We start from the raw sequence: 22,041 nt of genomic DNA, 5'->3' as shown, positions 1-22,041 counted from the left end.
TGGAAATGATTGAATAATTAGGGGGAGGGCAATGATTGAATAATTAAGCGTGGGGGAGAGAAGCAGCCATGTTCCCGTCCCAGGACAGGGGACTACAGCTCCCAGCCTGCCTCAGGACGCGGCCGGCGGCTCCGTCACCCTGCGTGGGGCCGTGGTGGCGGCGCTGATGGCGGCCGTGCCGCCGGTGGCCTACATCTACAGCCCCGAGTACACGGCCCGCTGCGATGCCCTCTGCAAGGCGCCCCGCCGGGTCAGCGCAGGATGACGGGCTTGGGGCTGCCCACCGGCCTCGTGCTCACCCTCTCCCTCCTTTTGTTTTTGTTGTTTTTCTGTTTTTTAACTCGCCTTCCCCCTGGTTTTGCAGGCCAGCATGGTGCACTCGCTGATCGAGGCGTACTCGCTGCTGGAGCACATGATGTGAGTGTCGCCGTGCCATGGCCGTGAGGCACACCGAGCGTGGCCGGGGCCTGCGGGGAGCCACACGGCTCGTGGCGGTGCCCGGCTGCCACCGAGGGGATCTGCGGGGGTCTTGGGGCTCTTGGGGGAACAGTCGGGGTATGGGGTTTGGGGCAGAGCGGTGAGAAGCCCTCTGCTGTTCTCCGGGCCCTTGGGGTTGGGTGTGGAGGGAGAGGAGAGGCTCCTGCACAGCACCTCAGGATGTCCTCACGCCCCTGTTGAGGGACATCCCCGCAGGACTTTTCCTTTGCTCCGTGTACAAATCTTTGTGTTGGTTTAGCTGGGGGTGTTTTGGTAGGGTGCCACACAAACCGTCGTGGAGGTGGACTCGAACGGTGTGGGGATAGAAATGCCCGGCCTGTGGGCGATCTTCCACTAGCCACAACCTGCACTGCATCGCCTGATTGCAGAGGGCTTCGGCACAGCCTCAGCTTTAATTTTACAGGTTGAAAATCACCCAGACCCAGGGATGGTGTACACAGGTGGCTGAAGACAGGCTTGGTCTCTGCTTGGGTTGCAGGAACCGCTGCTCAGCTCCTGCCCCAGCAGGCGGCTGTCCTGCCACAGCCACTGCAACTAGCCCTTGCCAGGAGTTGCTCAAATGGGAATAACAAACCTAACAGGGAAAAAAAAAATCTCAAAGTGATGTGGAGAGGTTAATGTAGGCAGCTCCTGTGGCTGGTCCTCATCGGGGTGGGCACAGCCGGCAGCACCAGGCGTGGGGAGCGGCGTGCTGCAGCCCAGCGGGGTGGCTTTCTCTCTCCAGGTGACAGTGTGGGAGGAGGAGGAGGGATTTTGTGGGTTATTTTTCAACAAAAAGCGCTGAACTGTCCGAGAAGGTTCCAGCTGGGTGGTGTTTTGACTTGCTCCCTCTCCCCTCCCTGCTAGGATAGTCAAGCCGAAGGTGGCTACCATGGAGGAGATGGCGAGCTTCCACACGGACGCTTACCTGCAGCACCTGCAGAAGGTCAGCGAGGAGGGGGATGACGACCATCCGGAGTCCGTGGAGTATGGACTGGGTGAGGACACGAGCTTTCTGGGGGAGGGTGCCCAGCTATCAGGTGCCAGGTGCTCTTTGCTGGTGCCTAGGTGAAGCTGAGCTCCAGGGGCTTGCTGTGGCTTTGGTGTGGTTCTGGTCATTCCGATGCTTTCTGTGTTGCCAGCAGAGGGTACTGTCAGCCCCATGCTGCTCTGTCTAGCCCCAGCTTCCAGCTTTTCATGCTCATTTGGGGATCCTGAGAGGGGTGGGAGGCCCTGGCACGGTGCTCTTGGTGGAGAGCTGAGGAAGGGCTGCCCCAGCCTGCTGGGGTGGAGGGCACGCGTGAACAGCAGCCTGAAGCTGCAGCCAGGAACCAGGTTTGCACTGTTCACACATTAGCCTGATTTACATCTTCAGCAGTGAGCTCCTGCCTGCTGGACTCCGTTTCTTTCTCTTTTAGCAGCAAGTTAGGGCTGCGCTTGAGGAGCGACAGCTCGGGGCGTGCTTTGCACAGAGGAAACGCCCGACGCTGGCTCTCACCCGCAGGTTACGACTGTCCGGCTACCGAGGGCATCTTTGACTACGCGGCAGCCGTGGGGGGAGCCACCATCACCGCGGCCCAGTGCCTGCTGGACGGCAAGTGCAAGGTAGCGATTAACTGGCCTGGAGGGTGGCATCACGCTAAGAAGTAAGAAAAACATCTCTCTTCCCTTGCGTTTTCTCAACTGGGGGTCTGACCCCAGCCTCCTCACCCCCGGCTTCCCTGGGAGCCCTCGGGGGAGGCTGCCCAGCGGTGGCTGTGCGGGCAGAGGGCCGAGAGGAGGCAGGGGGGAAGGCAGGGCAGAGGCTGCAGCGTGGCTCTGGGGCTCAAACCCATCGCCAGGGATGGTTTCCTCTCCCCTGGGAGTCAAGCAAGAATTAAGTCAAGCACAGCACGTCGTGGTCCACAGAGCAGGGCCGTGGAGAGGCAAGTGGTTGGTGTTGCTTCAAACTCAGGAGAGTGTGGCGAGACATTGTCCACATTGTTTGGTGTGGCTTTCTTGGCTCATTAATGAGAGGAGTGAAACGGTGCAGGCCCAGGCTCTGGTTTTTGTTTTGCTCTGCTGGCCCTGAGCTGTGGTGTCAGTAGCAGCCCTCCAGAACAGCAGGAGAGGAAGCATCAATGTTGTCCCCAAATCCTGGGATTTCTGTAGTGCTCGAACAACTTATTTCTGTGGCTTCCTTGTTTCCCGAGGATAAAAGAAGTTTTTGCCTTGCTGCTGCCGCTGGGCTGAGCGGGTAGTTTTCTGCCAGCTTGTTAAATCCCTTCTGGAGCCTGTATGAAATTGGTGCCCTCGTGGCACTTCGTGGTGTCACCAAGGGTTGGGTTCCCCTTTGTGCTGTTGCATCCTGCCAGCTGCTAGCTTTGCTACTTGCTTCTCACTGCTTGGTGAGAGCGAATGCAGAGCTGCAGGCACCAGGACATTCACCAGGAATGGCTCCAGGTTTCTTCCCCTTGCCCCTGCTTAACAGAGGCTGTTCCGAAACTAAAAATTTTTTGGGGTGGTGGAGGGGAAGGAATTTGGCTGGGTTGTCTCAGGCTCCCAGTCACAGCCTTAAACAGCTTCTGCCCCACCTGGAGCTTGCTGTCTTCGTGCTCGCTCTCAGGGCATGGCGTTTGTTGGAAAGGGAGAACTCCTCAGAGTTCCTTGTGAGCTCTGAACCTGTGAAGTTTGATTCTTTGCATTGCTTCAAGTTTCTGGCTCCAGTTGCCATGGGCTTCTCCCTTCTTCCAACTGCGGTTGGCTGGGTGACCCTCTGGAGGAACGCCGTTTTCTCTTTTTATTTTGATGTTGGCACCGCATTTGCTCCTCAGGCTGCAGGGTTTGGTTCCTCCTGGTCCCTCTCAGAAGGAACCAGCAGCCTGGGAGCTCACTGAAGTCTTGCCAAGCTGGAACCATGTCCACACAGAATTTATTCCCAGCAGTGTGAGAGCAACGAGAAAATCATTACCCAAGCTGTGCCCTTCCTGTGTGAGAGATGGAAAGGGAGAGATCTCACCCGGCAGGTGGGCACTGGAGCTGTGCCATTATGCATCTCTGCTGCTGGAGGATGAGGATTTTCGCCTGTGGTCTTTCTCATTCAAGCCCCAGAGCTGGTCCTGGTGTGTGTGCATGCAGAATAGGTGTCCTTTTGTCAAAACACCGGCTTCTGGTGGCTCTGAGGCCACCGAGCAGGGAGTGGAGCAGTGCTGCTTCCTAAGGGGCACACCTGAGGTCGTGGAGCCATTTGAGCCCGGGGAAGAGGGATCTGGGCCCACACAGGGCTTGGTGGCAGCTTGCAGAGCTGCAGGGAGCTGACATCTTTTCGCTGCGTCCCCAAACCAGGTAAATGGGCTGGTGCCAAGTGGTGACCGGGGACTTGACTTTGAAGCAAGTCAATCTGGGACAAGCGTCCCCACCACACCTCTGTCCTCTGTCCTCTGCTGGCTTCTTGTTGCAGAGGAAGAGGAGGGTACAGTTGACAGCAGTTTTGATCTCGGTGATCCTGAATTTCTTTAAAACATCTTTCTTTGCTAATATTTTATTTGCTAACGTTTTATTTGCATGACAGCGAAATGGGCAGAGCTCCTGCTGAGGGGTCAGAGCCTCCCCTCAGCTGCTGCTGAGCCCAGGTGTGAGAAGGGATCAGTGTGAGCCATGGTGAGCTGTGCTCCCTGTGCTCCCCGTGCTCCCCAGCCGTGCTTTGGGCTGCTCCTGACCCACCTCTTGATCGCTGCTGGCCTTTGGCTGGGCTCCTTTTCCTGGAGGTGAAGGTGCAGGCTTGCAAAGTGCAGGTGGTGAAGCCGAGCTCGGTGGTGATTGCAGTGGTGCTGTTCAACCTCACGGCTATTTTTTTCACAGAGATGAAGCCTCAGGCTTTTGTTACCTGAACGACGCCGTCTTGGGGATCCTGCGGCTGCGCCAGAAATTTGACCGAGTCCTTTATATTGACTTGGATTTGCATCACGGGGATGGTAAGGGATTTGCAGACTTGAGGGAAGGGATGGGGCAGGAAGGCTTCCCCTGTTGTAGCAGCCGTGGCTGTGTCCCCTTCCAGCGTGAATTCCCTCGATCCAGTTCTGCCGTGTCCTGCTCTGTGGGTTTGCCCCGTGCTGCTCATTATTTTGGTGTTATTCGAGCGTGCTGCCCTCCTGTGAGGCTCTGGGCAGCACTCTCGTGCCTAAAGCAATGAACTGCATGAAGGGCCAGCTCCCGCTGCAGTTATCCCTCTGCCAGGGGCTCTCTGGCAGGGACTTCCCCGGGTTCGTGTGCCTGGCCCCGCAGAGCTCACGGTGCTTGATTCTTTGATGTCACCAGAGCAAAGCAGAAGCAGCCAGCAGTGCACGATGCCTTTAAAAGGACTGACTTTGTACAGCTCAAGTCGGAGAGGGCCTTGCTGAGAGTGCTCCCTGCTTCAGGGCCGTTATTGCAACACCCCTTAGCATTTCCTGCTCTCCCTACGTGGTGCGTTTCGCTTTGCTCCGTTCCACCCCTGCCCCACCATTTGGTTTCTGTTAAGTTTCCCGTAACTGCTCTTTCCCTGCACACCCCCACTATTTTAATCCATATTTAAGGGAAAGAAGTGGCGTGTGGGATTGCAGAAGAGCTGGGGAAAAAGCGAGAGAGCCCAGGAGCTCTGGTTCTCAGCAGAGCCACGCTCCAGCCAAAGCATCCTTGCTAAGCTCCCTCCCCAGCCTGCCAGGGCACCGACCCGTTCAGTTTTGATGAGCACGAGACCAGCCAAATTCATTTCAGTTGTGAACACTGATGTGTTTGAATTCCTATCCCTGTTGCTGAAGGATGGATTTGCCAAGCCACGTCTGGGTTTCAGGGTCATTCATTCCTCCTCTGCTCGCTGGCCCACGTTTATCGGGTGCGCGTTCAGGCTCTGTTGCTTACGCAAATGAAAATGCTTGAAAGCTTTTTTTCTTTTCCCTCTTCTGCCAGGGGTTGAAGATGCCTTTAGCTTCACCTCAAAAGTTATGACCGTTTCTCTGCACAAGTTTTCGCCAGGATTTTTCCCAGGCAAGTTGAACCTGTGAGGTTTGTACCGATTTGACTCACGCATCGTTGACGAGGTCCCTGCAAAGGCACACCCCGTCCTCACCAGCAGAGGTGGCTCTCTAAATGTTCCCCCCTTCTGACCCAGAAGAAGAAAAGAGGGGGAAACTATGCATTTGACACACACCCCCCTTTCTGTTTGTGGCAGAGCCACTGCTGGGCTGCCCTTGAAAGCTTAATTGCAGGGTAGGGCAGGCAGCTAGAACTGGGTCCATCCAAACCCTCCTGTGTTCGTGGAGGTGAGGGAGCTTCCCCACGGACACGCCTGGTGCTTTGCCCTCACCTGAGCCATGCCACACGTTTCTCTTGCTGCTGAGCCTCTTTTCCCCTTTGTTAACCCCTGGGTGTTTCTGCTTTTCAGGCACAGGCGATGTGACGGATGTCGGCCTGGGGAAAGGTCGCTATTACAGCGTGAACGTGCCTATTCAAGATGGCATTCAGGACGAGAAGTATTACCAGATCTGTGAAACGTGAGTCCTCTTGCTCTGATACGGTTTGCTTGGATGGGATTTTAGAGAACAGATTGCACAGATTTTGCTTATTTACTATTTTTAATTACTGTTCTTCCTCGGATAAGGCTCGCCCCTTTCCCTGTTGCTGTTTTTGATGACAACAAACACAGATCTTAAGAGGTCTCAGAGGTTTTCTTCAAATCTTTGGGCAAGCTGAATAAACAAAGGTGTGAGTGCGAGGGTCTCTTGGCCACCGGTCAGCCTGGTGTGTTTAAGGAGAAGATGAGAAGGGAGAAGTACATTTTAGCTGTGGAGCTAGGGCTACATGCTTCTTCTTCAAATAAATGCTCCGAACCCTGGCCATCCATCAGATACGTGCTTGGGGCTGAACTAGGAGTATTTTCAAAGCTCCTTTTGTCCTTCTCTCTCTTGATTTGTGACAAACCCCACGAGCTGTTAGCCACGTTGAAAGTGGACCGCTGGGCTTGTTCACTTTTGGGCGAGGTGAGCCTGAGTGCAGGGCTGCAGGACACGGTCTCACATCTGGCTCTCAGCTGTAACAGCTGAGGGCTGAAACCACGCAGGGCTTGGAGCCCCTTCGGGTGGTCACGCTGTGTGCCTCCTGCTGCTCGTGGATGCTTGTGCCTCGTCTTGCTGGGGGCTACGCTTCCAAAAAGCAGCGCAGCTTTAGGAGCAGAAAGAGGGGTTAGGAGCCCAGTCAGGATCAGCCCATCACACATGTAACGAGTTGAAGGACATCAAAAGCTGCCGTAGGTTCCAAGCTACGTGCTGCCAGCACAGGCATTCCCAGAGCAATTCCCAGGGAGACGATGTTAATTATTTGTCAATAACTACCGCGTGGAAGCGGGGGGCCAAAATCTGATTTTGCTTTTTTTTTTTTTTTCCTTCTGGAAATCTGACAGGTCTTTAAAATTTTGGAGACAAAGACAGCTAGGAATGAAAAGTTTCAGAGCTGCAGTGAGGTTGGCAGCACCAGAGCTGGATGCTGAGTTTCTGTGATGTACAAGAGTTGTAGCTCACGTAGGGATGTGTCCAGGGCACATTTCCACCCAGAGTAACCTTCTGTAAACCTGGCTGCTCACGTAGTGTTTCCATCAAAAGAGGAAATGATGAAGGGTCTGTCTAATCATAAGAGTAGCTGATTTGCTTGATCGCCTTCCAAAACTGCCCAACGTAATGATTCAAACTGGTTCTGACAAGATGTGGGTGACTTTACCTGGAGATTAAATGCTAACCTTTTGAAGATTAAAAAAAGCAAAACGTGTGAGAAACATGACAAGTGCAGCAAAGGAAAAGTAAGGAATAATCTAGAGGAATTCAGTGACGTTAGCTTTGCTCCAAAGACAAAGAAAAATCTGAATTCTATGAAACGGTTGTGGTAGTTTGCATAATAAAGCCACTCTTAATTATAGCTGAAAGAGGTAATTAATCAGCTAGTTTCAGCTATTAATCAGCCCACGTATGTGGTCTCAGCAGGGTCGAGTTTTCCCCAGAGGCACCTGTGTTTCAGCAGTGAGGGCAGCCCTCAGCTTGCCGTGCTTGCAGAGCTGATGGCTTCAGCCCTGCAGGCACCTTGGTGGGGTTTTTGTGCTGGGGCAAGCGGCTGGTGAAGTTTCTGGGGTGAGCCCTGGGTAAGGGCAAGCTTTTTGTCCCAGGGATGCATCTCCCTGGACATCAAACCATCCAGGAGATGCTTAGGAAGGCCCCTGGGGTTGGATTCCTGCCCTGTCCTCAGGGCAGCTGATGTAAGATGCCTGCTTTGATGTCCATAACCCAATTTCTCCCTGCAGCGTGCTGAAGGAGGTGTATGCCGCCTTCAACCCGGAGGCGGTGGTGCTGCAGCTGGGAGCTGACACCATCGCCGGGGACCCCATGTGCTCCTTCAACATGACCCCCGAGGGAGTGGGCAAGTGCCTGAAGTACGTCCTGCAGTGGCAGCTGGCGACCCTGGTGCTGGGAGGAGGTGAGTGGAAATCCCCAAGGAGTGTCCCAGCACCACAGCTTGCGGAAGCGTTTGGGGTGGAAACTGGAGGAAGAGAGGAGAAATGGTATTTGGCAAAAAGAAAAGAGGGGAAGGAAGCTTTGGAAAACACAGTCTTCCTCTCTTGTCAAAGTGTTTTTCTCTCATTATTTCAGTCTGCTGGGAAATTCGGAGTCTCTGGCAGGATTGCCTTCAGCCAGGGTTTTTCCCTGTGAGGTTGTGCACAGTCACGATGGACGTGACTGCTCCCATACTGCCTGTGAAATGTCATTTACTTGTAAAGCAGTCACTCATCGTACTAATTAGCTTCGTATTTGTCTTCTCAAGCATGACAGTGCTGAAGAGCTCACCAGCAAATGGCTGGACGTGTGGATCATGCTTTATGGGCCCAAGGCTGGCATTTAAAAGCAATAGTTCCTTGTCTCTGCTGCTGCCCTTGCACTTCTGCCCCTGTTACCCATGAAAACCCCTCTGTGCTGTCAAGAGACAGATGGGCTTGTGCTGGGTCTGCAGAGGTGGCTGGAGGAGCTTCCGTGGCTTGTTCCTGCTAGTAAAATCTGCTTTTTCCCTTTTCTCCCATCTTTCTTCTTCCAAAATCGCAATTCTTGCTGGAGACAGGAGGCTACAACCTTGCCAACACGGCCCGCTGCTGGACATACTTGACTGGGGTTATCCTTGGGAGAACGCTGTCCTCGGAGATCCCTGATCACGAGGTAAGGTTTGCCAAAACCCTGCCTGCTCCTTGCCCAGGAGCGGAGTCACTCCACCTAATGCGAGCGGCGCCCTGGCTGCTCAGTGCTGTTTTGTTGAGAGAGGCTCCTGCAACAATAACGCACTGTCCGAGCAGCACAGTGGGTGCTTGTTCCCCAAACCTAGGGCTGTCCACAGCTTTTTGGAAGGGAGCTGAGAAGCCAGTAAAGTCAACCCTCAGGTAATTACACAGGGGGTGGGGAGGTGGAGTCACCTGCGGGCTCAAAGAGTCCTTTAGGATGTGCCAGAGCTTTCTCAAGGCTCTACGTTTTAGTCTGCAGTGACTGCGGAGGAGAACTACATTCTGGTTTGTCTGAGGGTCTCACAGACCAGTATGCATGAGGAACTAAAGCGTATGAGTGGGTTTAAGCTGAAAGTATATCATCATGGACATTGGTGCTTGCAGATATGAGATGAATTTTGGGAGTCGTCCTGCTTAGATGCGATCCTTTAGCCAGAAACAGGTTTTAAAACTGAGGAATGAGTTGCGTGCGGGATGTCACAAGATGCACAATGGGCTCCTGTGTGCTCTGGCTGCTCCTTCTCAAAGGAATATTTATCCTCTTCTGGGACAGCCGACGCTTGGGCTGCAGAGCTGAGCTGGCTGCGACTTCTGGCGCCACTGCTGGCCAGCCAAGTTGGGCTCCCCTTGCAGCGTAATGCTGCTTGTGATTTTTCGTTTCCGGAGACGAGATGAGCTGCTCAGGATTCACCCTCCTGGAGGAACACGCTCCTGGAGAGCAGCCCAGTCTGCCTCGTGGAGCTGTGCTGCAGCACCTGAAGAGGAATGAGCTGGAGCCAGGGAAAACGTGGGCTGCCTGGAGTGAAGCAGTCACCTGGTGTCACCGGTGCCACCGGGAGGAGAATGTGTGTGATCAAACCAAGTCCCTGCCGTGCACGAGTGCGTCTCGACTCTGCATCTCAGAGAAGATTTACTAAGTGGTGGTGATGTTAGCCCCAAGGCTGCTGGTGGGGATCAGGAGCGTAACTGCAGCACTTACTGGGTGCCAGGTGAAGTGGCTCAGCACAGCCAGAAAGGTCCTGGGAGAACAGAGCTGGGTGGAGCTGAGACAGGAGCAATTTAGAAATCCTCTCTGATCTGCTTTGGGTTCAGAAAGAATACGTGGAGACGCAGGAGCAAGATAGGTTGTCTGATTGTTCAGAGCCTGTGGCCATATCCTTCATCAAAGGTAATAAAGTAATTTTGGTAGTAAGAAACAGCTTCGGTATGTGAATTGAACAGCTCTGGATCTAAAACCGGCCAGAAGATGGTGGCATTCATCTCATTAAGCGTGGAGCAGCAGCCTGCCTTCGGGGAACCTGCATTTCTCTCCTGTGGCATGGAGAAAGTGGCCAAGCAATTCAGGGGGGTGCAGAGCCCCAAGGACGAGGCTGCTCATCGACCAAACCGAGGCAGTGAAGTGTTCAAACAGCAGCAGGTGAAGGACCTCCAGGCACAGCCCTTAGGTTGGTGTATGCCTCCAGGAGATCAAGAGCTTCATTCCTAGCCTTGTTAGTGGCTCCAGCTGCTATTTTTCATTGAAGCTTGTAATCCTGTTTTGAAATGTATTAAACAGTTTGTGTCCAAAAATACCCTTAAGCCCAGATACACGGGCTGATGCTTGCAGGTTTTTCAGAGGATTTCCCTTATTGGTTTTATTTTTTTTTCTTGCATCTTCCCATCAGCGCTGGTCTGTGTTTGGAGCTCTTGAACCAGAACCAAGATCAACAACTTCCGAAACCGGCTGTCTTGACAAGAACATTGAAGGATCACTTGTTTTCCTTCAGCTGATGCAGTTAGCTGTCCCCTCCCTCCTCCTCCATCGCATTATTTCATGATGTGCTGCAGAAGGAGCATCTGAATGCCTGCTGGCCGAGGCAGATGGAGCATGTTGGCTTTGGACGGCTTTACTGGTCCATGGTGCTCGTGCGTGGTCATGCTCCATCTCCTTGGGTGTGCTCAGGGAGATGGTTGAGGGATTATAAAGTCTCGTTAGCCTTATTTAGCTCCCCCAGAAAGCTCACATTAACAGTTAAATGTGCTCCCTGGAAGGAGAGGAAAAGTTTTGCCTTGTTACAAACAGGTGCCCCTGGGAGCCCTCCTCCAGCCTCAGCCATCCCGGGACCCCTCTGGTGACTCCTCTCTTCTTCCTGCAGTTCTTCACGGAGTACGGACCTGACTACGTGCTGGAGATCACGCCCAGCTGCAGGCCAGACCGCAACGAGCCACAGAGAATTCAAGAAATTCTCAACTTGATCAAAGGTGAGCAGTCCAGCTCAAGCTGACACTCCTGCTTCGGGCTTAAGGGTCCTTTTAGGGAGGACTTTGGGCTCGCTGGAGTCTTCCTTGCTGACTGGAAAGGTAAACCCCATTTATTCGATTGCCCTTCTGATACATTTCATGTCTAATAAAAACATCACTGGATGCTCCCCACGGGAAGGTAGGCTCAGGAGGTGCCTCTGTGAACATACAGTAAATGAGTCCTTAAATTTCCACTTCCATCAGGAGCATGGCAGCTGCTTTTCTGCTGCCTTTTCCTGGTGTCCTTCCCAGCTTTTTGGGTTCAGTGGTTTCGGGGCTTCCTAACCTCTCGGCACTGTTGCTGGTTGCACGTTACGGATCCAGCGAGGAACCTGTCCTCCATCCATTCCTCCATTCGTTTCCCAGGTTTATTCAGACTTTGGGTGCCAGCACACAGCGTAGCAGCAAGTGTCGTGGTTGGCACGTGGAAAAAACACTTTCTTTTGCATAAAACTTGGCGTTGGGGATTTTCGTTGAGCGCTGACTTGTTGTGGAATGAGAAGCAGCCAGGAACCGGCTCCTAGGCGCCTTCCCAGTGCCCATCTGTGGTTTCACAGACCTGTGTCACTGCCACCATTTGATAAACCCTCAGAGCTTGCTGCAGTTCCCAAGGGTGAAATGAGAGCGACGTCTTTTAGGTGAAAGCTTCCTTTAGGTGAAAAAATAAGAGATTTTCACTGCAGGAGTTACCCGGCAATGCAGAAACATCCATGGCACGCTCAGCCCTGCAGCAAGATTTTTTTGTCAGTGTCAGAGACAGGGAGAGCCGTGGCCGCGTGGCACGCCCTGGCACCCCTTCTGCATTCTCCCCCCGAAAAAAACACCCAGGGCAGGCAGCGCTGATCAGATGAGCCCAAAGAACAGAAAATAAAGCAGTGCCAAAACCATGCAGCGAGTGGGATCGGAGGCAGTCGGGCTCACCTTTTTGTGCATCTTTCTCTGCAGGGAATCTGAAGCACGTGGTGTAGGAAGGCGCAGGTTTCCCCCAGAGCATTTCCCCACGGGAGGGGACACGTTTACGGCAGCGGCTGCAGAGGGGATTTGGAAGAAACTACTGTTGGTTCGTTGGTGGATTCGTTTCTCGTTTTCAAAAAAAAAACAGAAAAGCCTGCTGCGTACCAGGGCTCGCCGTGGGCAGGAGCAGGAGCCCTCTGGCCCCAGGTTCCCCGTGCCAGCAGAGCCTTCCTTGCTCCTTTCTCTTCCCTTTTTTAACACGACAGAGTTTATTCTCACTACTGGTTCTAATGTTTTTTAAAAGAGGGGCCACTGCAAGTTGTGTTTTTAACTGGTGGGCATTTTTTTCCCCCCAAATAAAGTGTTTGAAATACTCCAGCCCTTTTCCTTTCGTCCTGTGTCCACCCTACCGTGCCAGCACCCAAAACCCATGGGGGGGGGGGGGGGGAGGATCACCTGGCCTGGGAAGCTTTTATTTGTGCGGATTCTTTTTATTTTATTTTTAAGCAACATCCGCTTGTTGTGGGAAAGCAGATTTCCTGTTTGCTTTAATTAGCTTGTGCTGGAATAAATAGCACAGACGGAGGGGCTCCTAGGCGGCCAGGCTTTTGTTTCGGTCTCTTGTTTTTCCCGGCTACAAAGAGCAGGAACTGGGGCGGGGATGGGGGGCTGGATGCTGACACCCCCTTGGAGCTGGCCTGTTGGCAAATCTCTGTGAGATTTGCTCCTTTTCATAGAAAAAAAAAAATGGGTCGAGGCAGGAGCTGTTGTCGCCTGGCTCCCCCTCGCTGGCTGCAGGGATGGAAAAAAAAAAATCAGGAAAAAGGATCTGAGCGGGGTCCCAGCTTTTATGGGGGAGGATGCTTGGGGGGGTCTAAGCATAGATGGGGGGGACATGGGGCGTCCCAGCCTGGATGGGGGACACATGGGGGGCTCCCAGCCTGGATGGGGAGGTACACAGGGGGGTCCCAGCCTGCATGGGGGGCACATGGGGGGCTCCCAGCCTAGATGGGGGACACATGGGGAGGTCTCAGCCTAGATGGGGAGTACATGGGGGGGTTCCAGCCTGGATGGGGGGCACATGAGGGGTTCCCAGCCTGGATGGGGGGGTACATAGGGGGGTCCCAGCCTCCATGGGGGCACATGGGGGGCTCTCAGCCTAGATGGGGGGCACATGGGGGGCTCCAAGAGTGGATGGGGGGGCACATGGGGAGGTCTCAGCCTGGATGGGAGGTACATAGGGGGGTCCCAGTCTGGATGGGGGACACATGGGGGGGTCCCAGCCTGGATAGGGGGCACATGGGGGTCTCCCAGCCTGGATAGGGGGCACATGGGGGGCTCCTAGCCTGGATGGGGGGGTACATAGGGGGCTCCAAGAGTGGATGGGGGGCACATGGGGGGCTCCCAGCCTAGATGGGGAGTACATGGGGGTCTCCCAGCCTGGATGGGGGGCACATAGGGGGGTCCCAGCCTCCATGGGAAGGGACATGGGAGGATCCCAGCCTAGATGAGGGACACATGGGGAGGTCTCAGCCTGCATGGGGGGCACATGGGGGACACATGGGGGTCTCCCAGCCTGGATGGGGACACCCAGAGACCCCCCCTGAGGTGGGCCCGGGCGCTGCTCGGGGTCCTCCCGGCCGCCAGGGGGCGCCCCTCAGCGAGGCGGCCGCGCCCCCCTCTCCCCCCCCCACATCCTCCCCCCGCCGCCGTCCCCGCCCCTTTCCCGCCCGAGCGCAGCCATGGTGAGTCCGCGGCCCCGCCGCTCCCCGCCGCCATCCGCCGCCATCCGCGGCCCGGGGCCGCCCCCGCCGCCACGGGAGACACCGGGAGGGAGGGCGGGAGCCTGGGGAACGCTCGGGAGGGGGAATGGCGGCGGCGGGAGGCGGGATGAGGCGGCCCCGGGGGGTGCGGGATGAGGAGGCCCCGAGCTGAGGCGGCCCCGGCGCGTCCCGCCCGCAGGCCCGAGGCCCCAAGAAGCACCTGAAGCGTGTGGCGGCGCCCAAGCACTGGATGCTGGACAAGCTGACCGGCGTCTTCGTGAGTAATGGATCGGGGAGGGGGCGGGGGGGGGATTTCCCTGTCCCTGTCCCTGGGAGGGAGGTGGGGGGAGAGGGGGGGGCTCAGGTTGGTCAGGATGGGAATTAAAGAGGTTTTTCTGCTCGCAAGGAGCATTCAGGTGTTGGGATGGGCTGCACAGGGAGGTGGGGGGGTCACCGTCCCCAGGGGTGTGCAAGGAGAGGGTGGGCGTGCTTGGGGACACGGCTCTATGGTGATATTGGTGGTTGGGCTGGGGGATCTTGGGGGGTTCTTACATCCCTGATGGGTTTGGGGTGGGTCTGTGGGGAGGGGAGCGCCCTATGAGGCTGTACAAGCCAGGAAAACTTCCTGCAGCTGCCCTAGGGTGTTGCTGTGAGAGTTATGGGGGTCCTGGGGCTCCCCCCTCCTGGGGCTCCCCTGCCCAAGGCTCCTCTCCTGCAGGCGCCCCGTCCGTCGACGGGCCCTCACAAGCTGCGGGAGTGCCTCCCGCTCATCATCTTCCTGAGGAACAGGCTGAAGTACGCCCTGACCGGCGATGAGGTGAAGAAGATTTGCATGCAGAGGTTCATCAAGATCGACGGCAAAGTTCGCACGGACATCACCTACCCTGCGGGCTTCATGGGTGAGCGGGGAGGGTTGGTGCAGGTGCCTCGGGCCATGGTGGGGGGAATGTCCTGTGGGGCCAGCGGGATTTGGGGGCACGGTGCTTTTTTGGTGACAGCGAGTGTTATTCAGCTGTCTTCAGATCTATTTAAACGTGAGCTTTGTGCTGATTGTTGGATAAAGTAGCCACTAACAGCTGTTTTTCTCCTTCTCTCTCTGAAATCAGATGTCATCAGCATCGAGAAGACGGGCGAGCATTTCCGCTTGGTGTACGACACCAAGGGCCGGTTTGCCGTTCACCGCATCACAGCTGAAGAGGCCAAGGTGAGGGGCTAAAGCTTGGCGCCCGCGCGGGCCCAGCCGGGTGTTCCTGGGGGCACTGCTTCCTCCCTGGCATCTCCTGAACAGGAGCTGGCGGCTCTGAGCGCCGAGTCCTTGCCGCCCCTGAGAGGATCGGGGCCTTCTGGGTTGGGGCACGAAGCCTTTGAGGGGGGAAAACCTGCTGGTGTGCCGCGAGGGCAGCTCCCAGACGGGTCTGCAGGTGCGTGCTCTGCTGCTTGCTGTGCTCGCTGTCAGCATGGGCGACGTTACCTTCACCGGGAGCTTCGCTTGTGGTGTAGGGGCAGAGCACAGGGGGCTCGGGGCTTCCTGGAGCTGAGGTTAAAGGAAGCCAGAAAGCTCTGGAGGAGGGATATGGGTCTGGGAGAAATCAGCCTCTGCTGTGTGGCCACAGGCTGCAGGGCAAAATGAGGCAAAATGCCTGGGTGTAAGATTTTGTAGGGAAACGCAGCGTTTGTAGGGAGGCTGAAGGCTGGGGTGCCTTATCTGAGCAGCGCTGGGTTTTGCTTGCAGTACAAGCTGTGCAAGGTGAGGAAGATCTTCGTGGGCACCAAAGGAATCCCTCACCTGGTGACCCACGATGCCCGCACCATCCGCTACCCGGACCCCCTCATCAAGGTGAACGACACGATCCAGATTGACCTGGAGACTGGCAAGATCACGGATTTCATCAAGTTTGACACAGGTGGGTCTCGAATTCCCTGCAAAAACGCTGGGTTCTTGGAGAGCGAAGAGCACTGTGAAGGTTAAACACAACCATCGGGGATCTTTGACCTGGAGCAGATGCTCGAGGCTGGCTCCGTGTTGTGCGGGGAATGTGTTGGGGAATATTTTGGGACCGCAGAGCTGTTGGGCTCCTCGAGCTGTGCCGGGGTTCCTGTGGGATGTTGGCGGGGGATGTCGTGAGGTGCCTGGCAGCTCTGCGGGCTGCCCCGTGGGCTGTGCGGCTCTGTCCCTGCCCTCTTCCTCCCGGCAGAAGGGCTTCAGCTCAGCACCCAGCACGAGCTCTTGTCACAGCCGCCTCCCTCCACCCTAGGTAACCTGTGCATGGTGACTGGTGGCGCCAACTTGGGCCGTATCGGGGTGATCACCAACCGGGAGAGGCACCCCGGCTCGTTCGACGTGGTTCACGTGAAGGACGCCAACGGCAACAGCTTTGCCACCAGGCTCTCGAACATTTTTGTGATTGGCAAGGTAAGCGAGCATGGGCTGGAGGTGGGTGGGCCCTCTCCTGGTTTTGGGGGGCTGTGGGCTGAAGCTCTGCTCCCGTGGTTCTGACAGCTTCAGGCTGACCACTTTGGGATGGGAAAGCGCAAATAAACTGGGAAGGGGTGGGTGGGGATGTTTTCAGGAGGGAGCCCCCTGGGATGTGGAAGAAAGAGGCCTGACCATACACCACAGCTTCTTCGGGGTCTCCTGCTGGGTGAAATCCATCCCCGCAGGGGTTGGCTCGTGCTGCGGTCTGTGCTTCTCGGTGTGATGTGACTTCTGCTTTGCTTCAGGGCAACAAGCCGTGGATCTCCCTGCCCCGTGGAAAGGGCATCCGGCTGACCATCGCCGAGGAGAGAGACAAGAGACTGGCGGCCAAGCAGAGCAGCGGGTAACCTGCTGCTTGGCCAGCTGCGGTCCTTCCAGGATGTCCAATTAAACGTTTAATTACCAAGCTGGCTGCTGCTGGTGTGGCCCCGACCACGGCTGGGGGACGAGAGCGTGCGCTCAGCCGGGATGGGGATGTCGTGAGGCTGGGCAGCGCCGGCTGCAGGAGCGTCCTTGTGGCTGCGGGGACAGAGCACAGCGGTGTGCGGGGGGACCGGGACAGCCTCGAGCCCCTTCTGTTGCCTCTGGGCTCTTCCACCTTCCCCACGCGCAGCCCCTCCGGGCTCAAAAGCTCCTGTTTTGGGCTTAGAGTCCAGGGGCTGCCTCTTTATTGGCCGTAGCTGAGCTCCTGGGTTTTCCCAGCTCGCTTCCCCTCTCCTGGATGACTTGATGAGCTGGGAGCTCCCCCTTTGAAGGTTTTTATCAGACAACCATTCCTCCTCGTTTCTTCCAACTGATTCATTCAGCCCCAGTTCTCTCTGAACTGGTAGCAGGTGCCCTCCTGTGGCTCCTGTGCTTGTTTCTTCCCTTTCTTTTTCCCCAGATTCAGCCCTGAGGGAGTGGGAAAGAGCAGGTGAGGGTGAGAGGTTCCTGCCTGACACTCAAGTCCCCTCTACACACTGTCTCCACCCCCGTGTCCCTGTATCCCTGTTGTGGGCTGGGGACAGTGGGAAAACACTCGATCCCGGGGGTGTTCAGTGCTGCGTGCTACAGAATTTGCAGTGGGGCTCTCCCTTTTGGGGATTTTTGCATCACCTCACGGCCCTGCCCGTGTCCTGTGCCTCCCACAGGGCTCCATCCTGCCTCGCCTGCCCTGTGGGGGGGTGGGTGCTCAGCACGGGGTGGACCCTGCTCTCCCTGCACCCCATAACGCTGAGGGCATGAAAAATGGAGATGGAAAAAACCCTGAGTGGTGGTCCCACAGCCCGGAGTGGTGAAGGTTTCTCTTAAACCCCCAACTCTTTCACCTCTGCCTGGTTGGCAGCAGGTTACACGTGGTTATTGGTATAGCTCTGATTTCCTGAGAGGGGTTTAGCAGGGGGAAAATATGCCAGGAGAAAATGTGCCAGGAGAATCTGGTGCGCTGGGAGAAACTGGTGCACCTTTTGGGAGAATTGAGCTCTTGGGGGGCCACAAGACGTGGGAGCTCTTCACATAGAGAGCTTCAGCCTGTGCAGCAGGGCTGGAGGAGGAGACATGGCGTCACCTACAGATGTTTAACAGCCTACAGCTGTTAAATAACGGTCTGTAAGACAGATCTCTAAGGCACACGACGTTATATCCAGCTTTTGCAGCCGCAGAGCTCCCTGAGCCTGCTGCACCCCACAGCCCCCGGCCTCGCGGTGTGCCCCAGGCGTCCTGGTGCCCCGTGCCGAGCCCAGCCGCGTGTCGGGGCCTGAGTGACGGCGACAGGAGGCGGTGGCACCCGGTGCCGGTCCCGGTCCCAGCCCTGCCGCAGGCCGCGCTGCGCCCCAGGTCTGCCATGCTCGCCCTTCCCCTCCTCGTCCTCCTGGCCTCCGCCGGGACAGGCCCAGCGGCCGGCCTGGCTGTCATAGGCAAGTCCTGGGGCTGGGGGCGGTGGTGCTGGTGCTGGGCAGGGTGGTGCAGGCTCCCCCCCCTCCACCAGGGAGCTTCTCCCGGCTGCTTTTCCCACCCCAAAGCCCCTGCTGCGTGCTCGCAGCCTCGATAACAACTTTCAAAATGTTTTGGGGAGCAAATGGGTGGTTGGGAGGGGGCTGCCCTGGCTCCGACCATGGCTCCCTGGGGCTCCTTTGCTTCCAAGCCCCCCTCATAGAGCAGGGCCAGGAGCAGGCGGCTCTCGCAGCCGTACCCGCGCGTGGAAACTCCTCAGGCAGAAGCCGGCTGCGAAGCGAAGCAGCGCAGGCTTTCAGGGAGATGAAGGCAGCGCCTCCGCAGCCTCCTGCTTCTCCGTGGTGCTGCTTAAGGCCCCACCACAAGCCCCCCCAGAAATAATCCCGTCCCCAGCACCGCCGCTTGCGCAGGAGCCGAGCCAGGGCGGCTCTCCCTGCCCAGCTGCCTGCTGGATGCCGGTGCGTCCCGCTAGCCCCGCGCCGCGTTCCTCCCTTGCAGCCCGCACGCTCTTCCCGTGCTACTCTGCCGACCTCAAGCCGGTGTCCGAGGTCCTGGTCTCGGCCAGGGGCTGCACTGTGCTCTTCAGCGTCGAGCCGAGGGCAGCCGGCACCACGGCGTCCTGGGAGTACGAGTCCGGCGCGCGCAAGGAGCTCATCGCCACGTTGGTTCCCAACAAGTCGGCCGAGATCTCCCGCGCCTACGTGGGCCACGCCAGGCTCAGCGAGATGGACTTCTCGCTGCAGCTGGTGCTGCGCTGGTGGAACGGGGGGTTCTACCGCTTCCGCTCCGAGTCGGAGGCCACGGGCTGGTTGGAGCTGCGCGTGGTCGGTGAGTGCCAAACCCTGCGCCGCAGCCGGGGAGCTGGAGCTGCTGCCCGGGTGCTGGCACCCTCGAGGCGGGGGTGTCAGTGCCGACGGGTGCTCCATCTGCGCAGAGCCGCTCTCCGAGCCAGAAATCCTGGGCAACTCCTTCGTGGAGGTGGGAGGCGACACCAAGCTGTACTGCAACGTGCTGGAGGGGCAGGTGGACGTGTACTGGTGGAAGAGGAACGGGGAGCTGCTGATGGAGAGCAATGGCCTCCAGTTCATCCACAACAACACGCTGGAGATCCACCGAGCCCTGATGAACGACACCGGCTACTACACGTGCATAGTCAGCAACGCGGTCAGCCACAACGAAACCTCCTTCCTGCTGCGCGTCCACAGTAAGTGGGGCTTCCTTCCCCGGGCACGGGAATGGAAAGCTGGGGAATGGCCCCAAAACTGTCACTCTGGCCCCGTTCCCTGAGGTCTCATGGCTTCCCAGCACAGTCTGAGACAAGCAGTGGGAACAGCAGGGCTCCACTGAGGACTTGTGTCCTCATGTCCTTGTGCCAGACTGCCCGGTGGCAGGAGTTTATTTTTTTTCTCTGTGGGGGCAAAATTCTGGGATTTGCTTGTTTTTCAGGCAACAACAAGGCGTTTTTACCCATCATCCTGGTGTTCGTTAGCATCGGCTTGCTGGCAGGTGAGTGCTGGGACCAGCTTCCCCTGGCATTTTGGGCTCTGCTGCACCACCGATGGGCTCCGTGGCAGGCACCGCGTGCTGCCTCGCCCCCCTGCCCCAGCATCAGGAGCAGAGGTTGCTCTGAGCAGGCTTCAGATCCTGCAGATCCTCTCTCTGTCCCTGCCCGGGTCAGTCCCACGGATGCTTCTGGACCCCTCATATCCCTGCTGGGGTGGGAGCAGTTTTGCCCCCCAGTGCAGCCCGCTGGGGTTTTCTGCCTGCAGAAGGCAAGCGCGCGTCCTCGCCCCGTGGCCTTGCTTCTCTTCCTTGTTTGGAGTGCTTTTTCCAAGCTAATCCATCTCCAGGATGACAGCAGATTGCTGGCTACAAATTGGGAGGGGAAAAAAAAAAAAAAAAAAAAGCAGGGATGCACCCAAGTTGGGGCCCAAGGAGAGAGTCTGGTGGCTTAAAATAGGAAGCTCTGTGCGGGTGGTGAAAAAGCCTCCAGGCGTGAGGCTCCTTGCCACGCGTTGAGCATCTTCATCCCTGGGGTGTTTAACAGAGGCAATGTTTGTCCGCAGGGATCTTCGTCTGGTGCAGGTTGAGGAGGAGCCAAGACGATAGCTCCAGGTAAGAAGCCTTCATCCCCGTGTGCTGTGCCCGGGTGTTGAGGGATGCTGGAGCTTTTCTGGGCTGGTCTGGAGTCATTCCCGGTGTCTCCTGCTGCAGAAGCAGCCCAAAAATCAGAGCAGAGCAGGGTCTCTCCCAGAGGAGGAACACTCAGCGTCCCCAAAGCACCTCTGCGGCTCAGACGCTGGCTGCCGGTAAAGTTTTCCAGATTGGTTCATCAATCTGGCAGCCTCTGGGGTGGAGCAGACGGGGATGGCGCGCAGACCTGAAACGTGCTCCGTAATGTTTACAGAGCTGTTGTTGTTTGTTTGTTTTAAATTCCCCAAAATGCTCGAGAGGCTGCTGGGAAACGTGTGGTTTTGCAGCCTCCCCGAGGCTTGCTCGCTCTCAGGTGACTCGTGCAAGCAGCAGGGTGTTAACAGAAGGAGGGCAAGGACCGGGATACGGTGCCCCAAGGACGGGAAACCCCATCCCGAGTCAAAAATAACAGCTCTGAGCTGTCTGGCAGCCCCAGCTGGCTGAGCCCGTCCCCAGCAGCTCCGCAGCTCGGGCGGTTTGGGGGCCCCGTGCCTGCTCCTCTGCGCTGGTGGCTTGGGGACCTCTCCCGGCTGTGAGCTTCAAGGAGAGAGATGGGGGGCTTCAGGCTGTGCGTTCTTCGCTGTTCTGTTCCTGCAGGTGTTTTTTTTTTTATCTTCTGTTTGTGATTTTCAGGTAGTTTCTGACAATTTAGCACTGGAAAAGCCAGAGGTTTCATTGTCCTCAGCATTATCCCTATGGAGATACCTCTTGGGAGAGTGGAAGCTCATCCAGGAGCGGGTGAAATCATGCCCCACGGTGGGAGTGATTGCTATGCTTGCAAGCGTTCAGGGAAGCCAAATGTTACAGAAAAAAATATATTTTTGAACTGTTTTGAGTGTTGTCTATAAAATCATTTGGGGAAACTAGTTTTTCATGTCTCTTGCTACAAATAAAAGCGCACACGTTCTCCTTCTTACAGTGCCGTGGTCTCTGGCTATGGGAAATAAGCCCCGTGCAGTTCCCAAAACCCACAGCAGGGACGGGATGCGGGCAGGAGGGGGAGCCAGAGCATCAGGAGAGGAAGGGGGATGATGACAAAAATGTGTCTGTCTGGCCAGGGCCTCGCTGCGCTCAGAGCGAAGAATTTCTTCCTTGTACCTCATCTAACCCTAACCTCTTTTAGTCTGAAGCCATTCCCCCTGTGTCCTATCCAGCCAGAACGATCTTGGTTCCTTACCTGGTTTAGTTCTGCCGCCTCTGACTTTGCTTTTCCCACCGCTGGTGCCCTTGTTGGCCTGCAGAGCCCCCCCGGCCCCCCTGGAAGGGGACGCGTGCTGCCCCTGTCCTCTCTCGGACCACGTAACCTCACCAGGAGGGTGCTGCGGGCACCTCCGAGCACCACGGCTTGGTGCGTCCCAGGCGGGGGCTAAGCGAGCTCTGCAAGCAGAAAAGCTTTTCTGCTCTTCTCTCAAGTGCCACGAGGCTGAGCCCTTGTCAGCGCCTGGGTCCTGGCCCCACGAGCTCCTGCCCTGGCCTGGAGGAGGCATCTTGGCAAGCTGTGCTCCGGCCTGGCTGGGACAGGGGCTTTCCTTGCCCCGGGGATGCGCTTTCCCTTGGGACGGGATTTGTTGCAACCCAGGGCACTGCTCAGCTTTAGTTTGCTCTGTAAAGCAGTCTGCCCTGGCCCGCACCCCCTCGAGAAACCTGGTCCAGAGCTGGCCAAGGCAGGATCTGGCCCCAGAGCTGGGGCCCAGATAGCA

General features: G+C 56.8%; 3 protein-coding genes across 7 annotated transcripts; all 3 read left to right on the top strand.

Moving 5' to 3' along the window:
* Positions 1 to 52: 52 nt before the first annotated feature.
* Positions 53 to 12,355, top strand: HDAC8 (histone deacetylase 8). Of its 3 annotated transcripts, none has more exons than XM_027464956.3 (11): positions 53 to 250; positions 365 to 417; positions 1,345 to 1,475; positions 1,982 to 2,123; positions 4,318 to 4,430; positions 5,404 to 5,481; positions 5,879 to 5,987; positions 7,781 to 7,953; positions 8,590 to 8,684; positions 10,879 to 10,984; positions 11,969 to 12,355. In XM_027464956.3, exons 1-11 carry the CDS (start codon positions 167 to 169, stop codon positions 11,989 to 11,991), a joined length of 1,107 nt encoding a protein of 368 aa, XP_027320757.1. In that variant the 5' UTR covers positions 53 to 166; the 3' UTR covers positions 11,992 to 12,355. The 3 variants fall into 3 exon arrangements, with proteins under 3 accessions (XP_027320757.1, XP_038040309.1, XP_027320754.2); XM_038184381.2 differs by having other exon boundaries at positions 160 to 250; positions 1,350 to 1,475; XM_027464953.3 differs by lacking the exons at positions 53 to 250; positions 365 to 417; positions 1,345 to 1,475 and adding an exon at positions 1,586 to 1,812 and having other exon boundaries at positions 1,896 to 2,123.
* A 1,295-nt stretch (positions 12,356 to 13,650) lies between these two features.
* LOC101794462 (ribosomal protein S4 X-linked) lies at positions 13,651 to 16,622 on the top strand. Its single transcript, XM_038184589.2, has 7 exons — positions 13,651 to 13,722; positions 13,940 to 14,017; positions 14,459 to 14,639; positions 14,847 to 14,944; positions 15,473 to 15,644; positions 15,996 to 16,153; positions 16,462 to 16,622. The coding sequence occupies exons 1-7, from the start codon at positions 13,720 to 13,722 to the stop codon at positions 16,561 to 16,563; spliced, it is 792 nt and encodes a 263-aa protein (XP_038040517.1). The 5' UTR covers positions 13,651 to 13,719; the 3' UTR covers positions 16,564 to 16,622.
* Positions 16,623 to 16,774: 152 nt separating this feature from the next.
* On the top strand, positions 16,775 to 21,254 carry LOC119717926 (uncharacterized). 3 transcript variants are annotated; one of them, XM_038184586.2, is made up of 7 exons: positions 16,775 to 18,111; positions 18,647 to 18,976; positions 19,083 to 19,352; positions 19,595 to 19,654; positions 20,215 to 20,263; positions 20,363 to 20,457; positions 20,975 to 21,254. In XM_038184586.2, exons 1-7 carry the CDS (start codon positions 18,039 to 18,041, stop codon positions 20,983 to 20,985), a joined length of 888 nt encoding a protein of 295 aa, XP_038040514.2. In that variant the 5' UTR covers positions 16,775 to 18,038; the 3' UTR covers positions 20,986 to 21,254. The 3 variants fall into 3 exon arrangements, with proteins under 3 accessions (XP_038040514.2, XP_038040515.2, XP_038040516.2); XM_038184587.2 differs by lacking the exon at positions 20,363 to 20,457 and having other exon boundaries at positions 20,979 to 21,254; XM_038184588.2 differs by lacking the exon at positions 20,363 to 20,457.
* Positions 21,255 to 22,041: the final 787 nt, after the last annotated feature.

This window comes from Anas platyrhynchos, chromosome 10, assembly GCF_047663525.1.
Source record: "Anas platyrhynchos isolate ZD024472 breed Pekin duck chromosome 10, IASCAAS_PekinDuck_T2T, whole genome shotgun sequence".
Lineage (NCBI taxonomy): Eukaryota > Metazoa > Chordata > Aves > Anseriformes > Anatidae > Anas > Anas platyrhynchos.
This window is presented reverse-complemented; position numbering and strand designations above follow the sequence as displayed.

What these genes read in the sequence shown, in the direction of transcription:
- HDAC8 (XM_027464953.3), top strand. Translation starts at nt 1,601, where the DNA reads ATGCTTTCTGTGTTGCCAGCAGAGGGTACTGTCAGCCCCATGCTGCTC. An exon ending in AAGCTGCAGCCAGGAACCAG is followed by an intron (nt 1,813 to 1,895) that starts GTTTGCACTGTT and finishes TTTCTCTTTTAG; the next exon opens with CAGCAAGTTAGGGCTGCGCT. An exon ending in AATTCTCAACTTGATCAAAG is followed by an intron (nt 10,985 to 11,968) that starts GTGAGCAGTCCA and finishes CTTTCTCTGCAG; the next exon opens with GGAATCTGAAGCACGTGGTG.
- LOC101794462 (XM_038184589.2), top strand. An exon ending in TCACAGCTGAAGAGGCCAAG is followed by an intron (nt 14,945 to 15,472) that starts GTGAGGGGCTAA and finishes TTTTGCTTGCAG; the next exon opens with TACAAGCTGTGCAAGGTGAG. An exon ending in ACATTTTTGTGATTGGCAAG is followed by an intron (nt 16,154 to 16,461) that starts GTAAGCGAGCAT and finishes GCTTTGCTTCAG; the next exon opens with GGCAACAAGCCGTGGATCTC.
- LOC119717926 (XM_038184586.2), top strand. Translation starts at nt 18,039, where the DNA reads ATGCTCGCCCTTCCCCTCCTCGTCCTCCTGGCCTCCGCCGGGACAGGC. An exon ending in GGCCGGCCTGGCTGTCATAG is followed by an intron (nt 18,112 to 18,646) that starts GCAAGTCCTGGG and finishes CCTCCCTTGCAG; the next exon opens with CCCGCACGCTCTTCCCGTGC. An exon ending in CTTCCTGCTGCGCGTCCACA is followed by an intron (nt 19,353 to 19,594) that starts GTAAGTGGGGCT and finishes CTTGTTTTTCAG; the next exon opens with GCAACAACAAGGCGTTTTTA.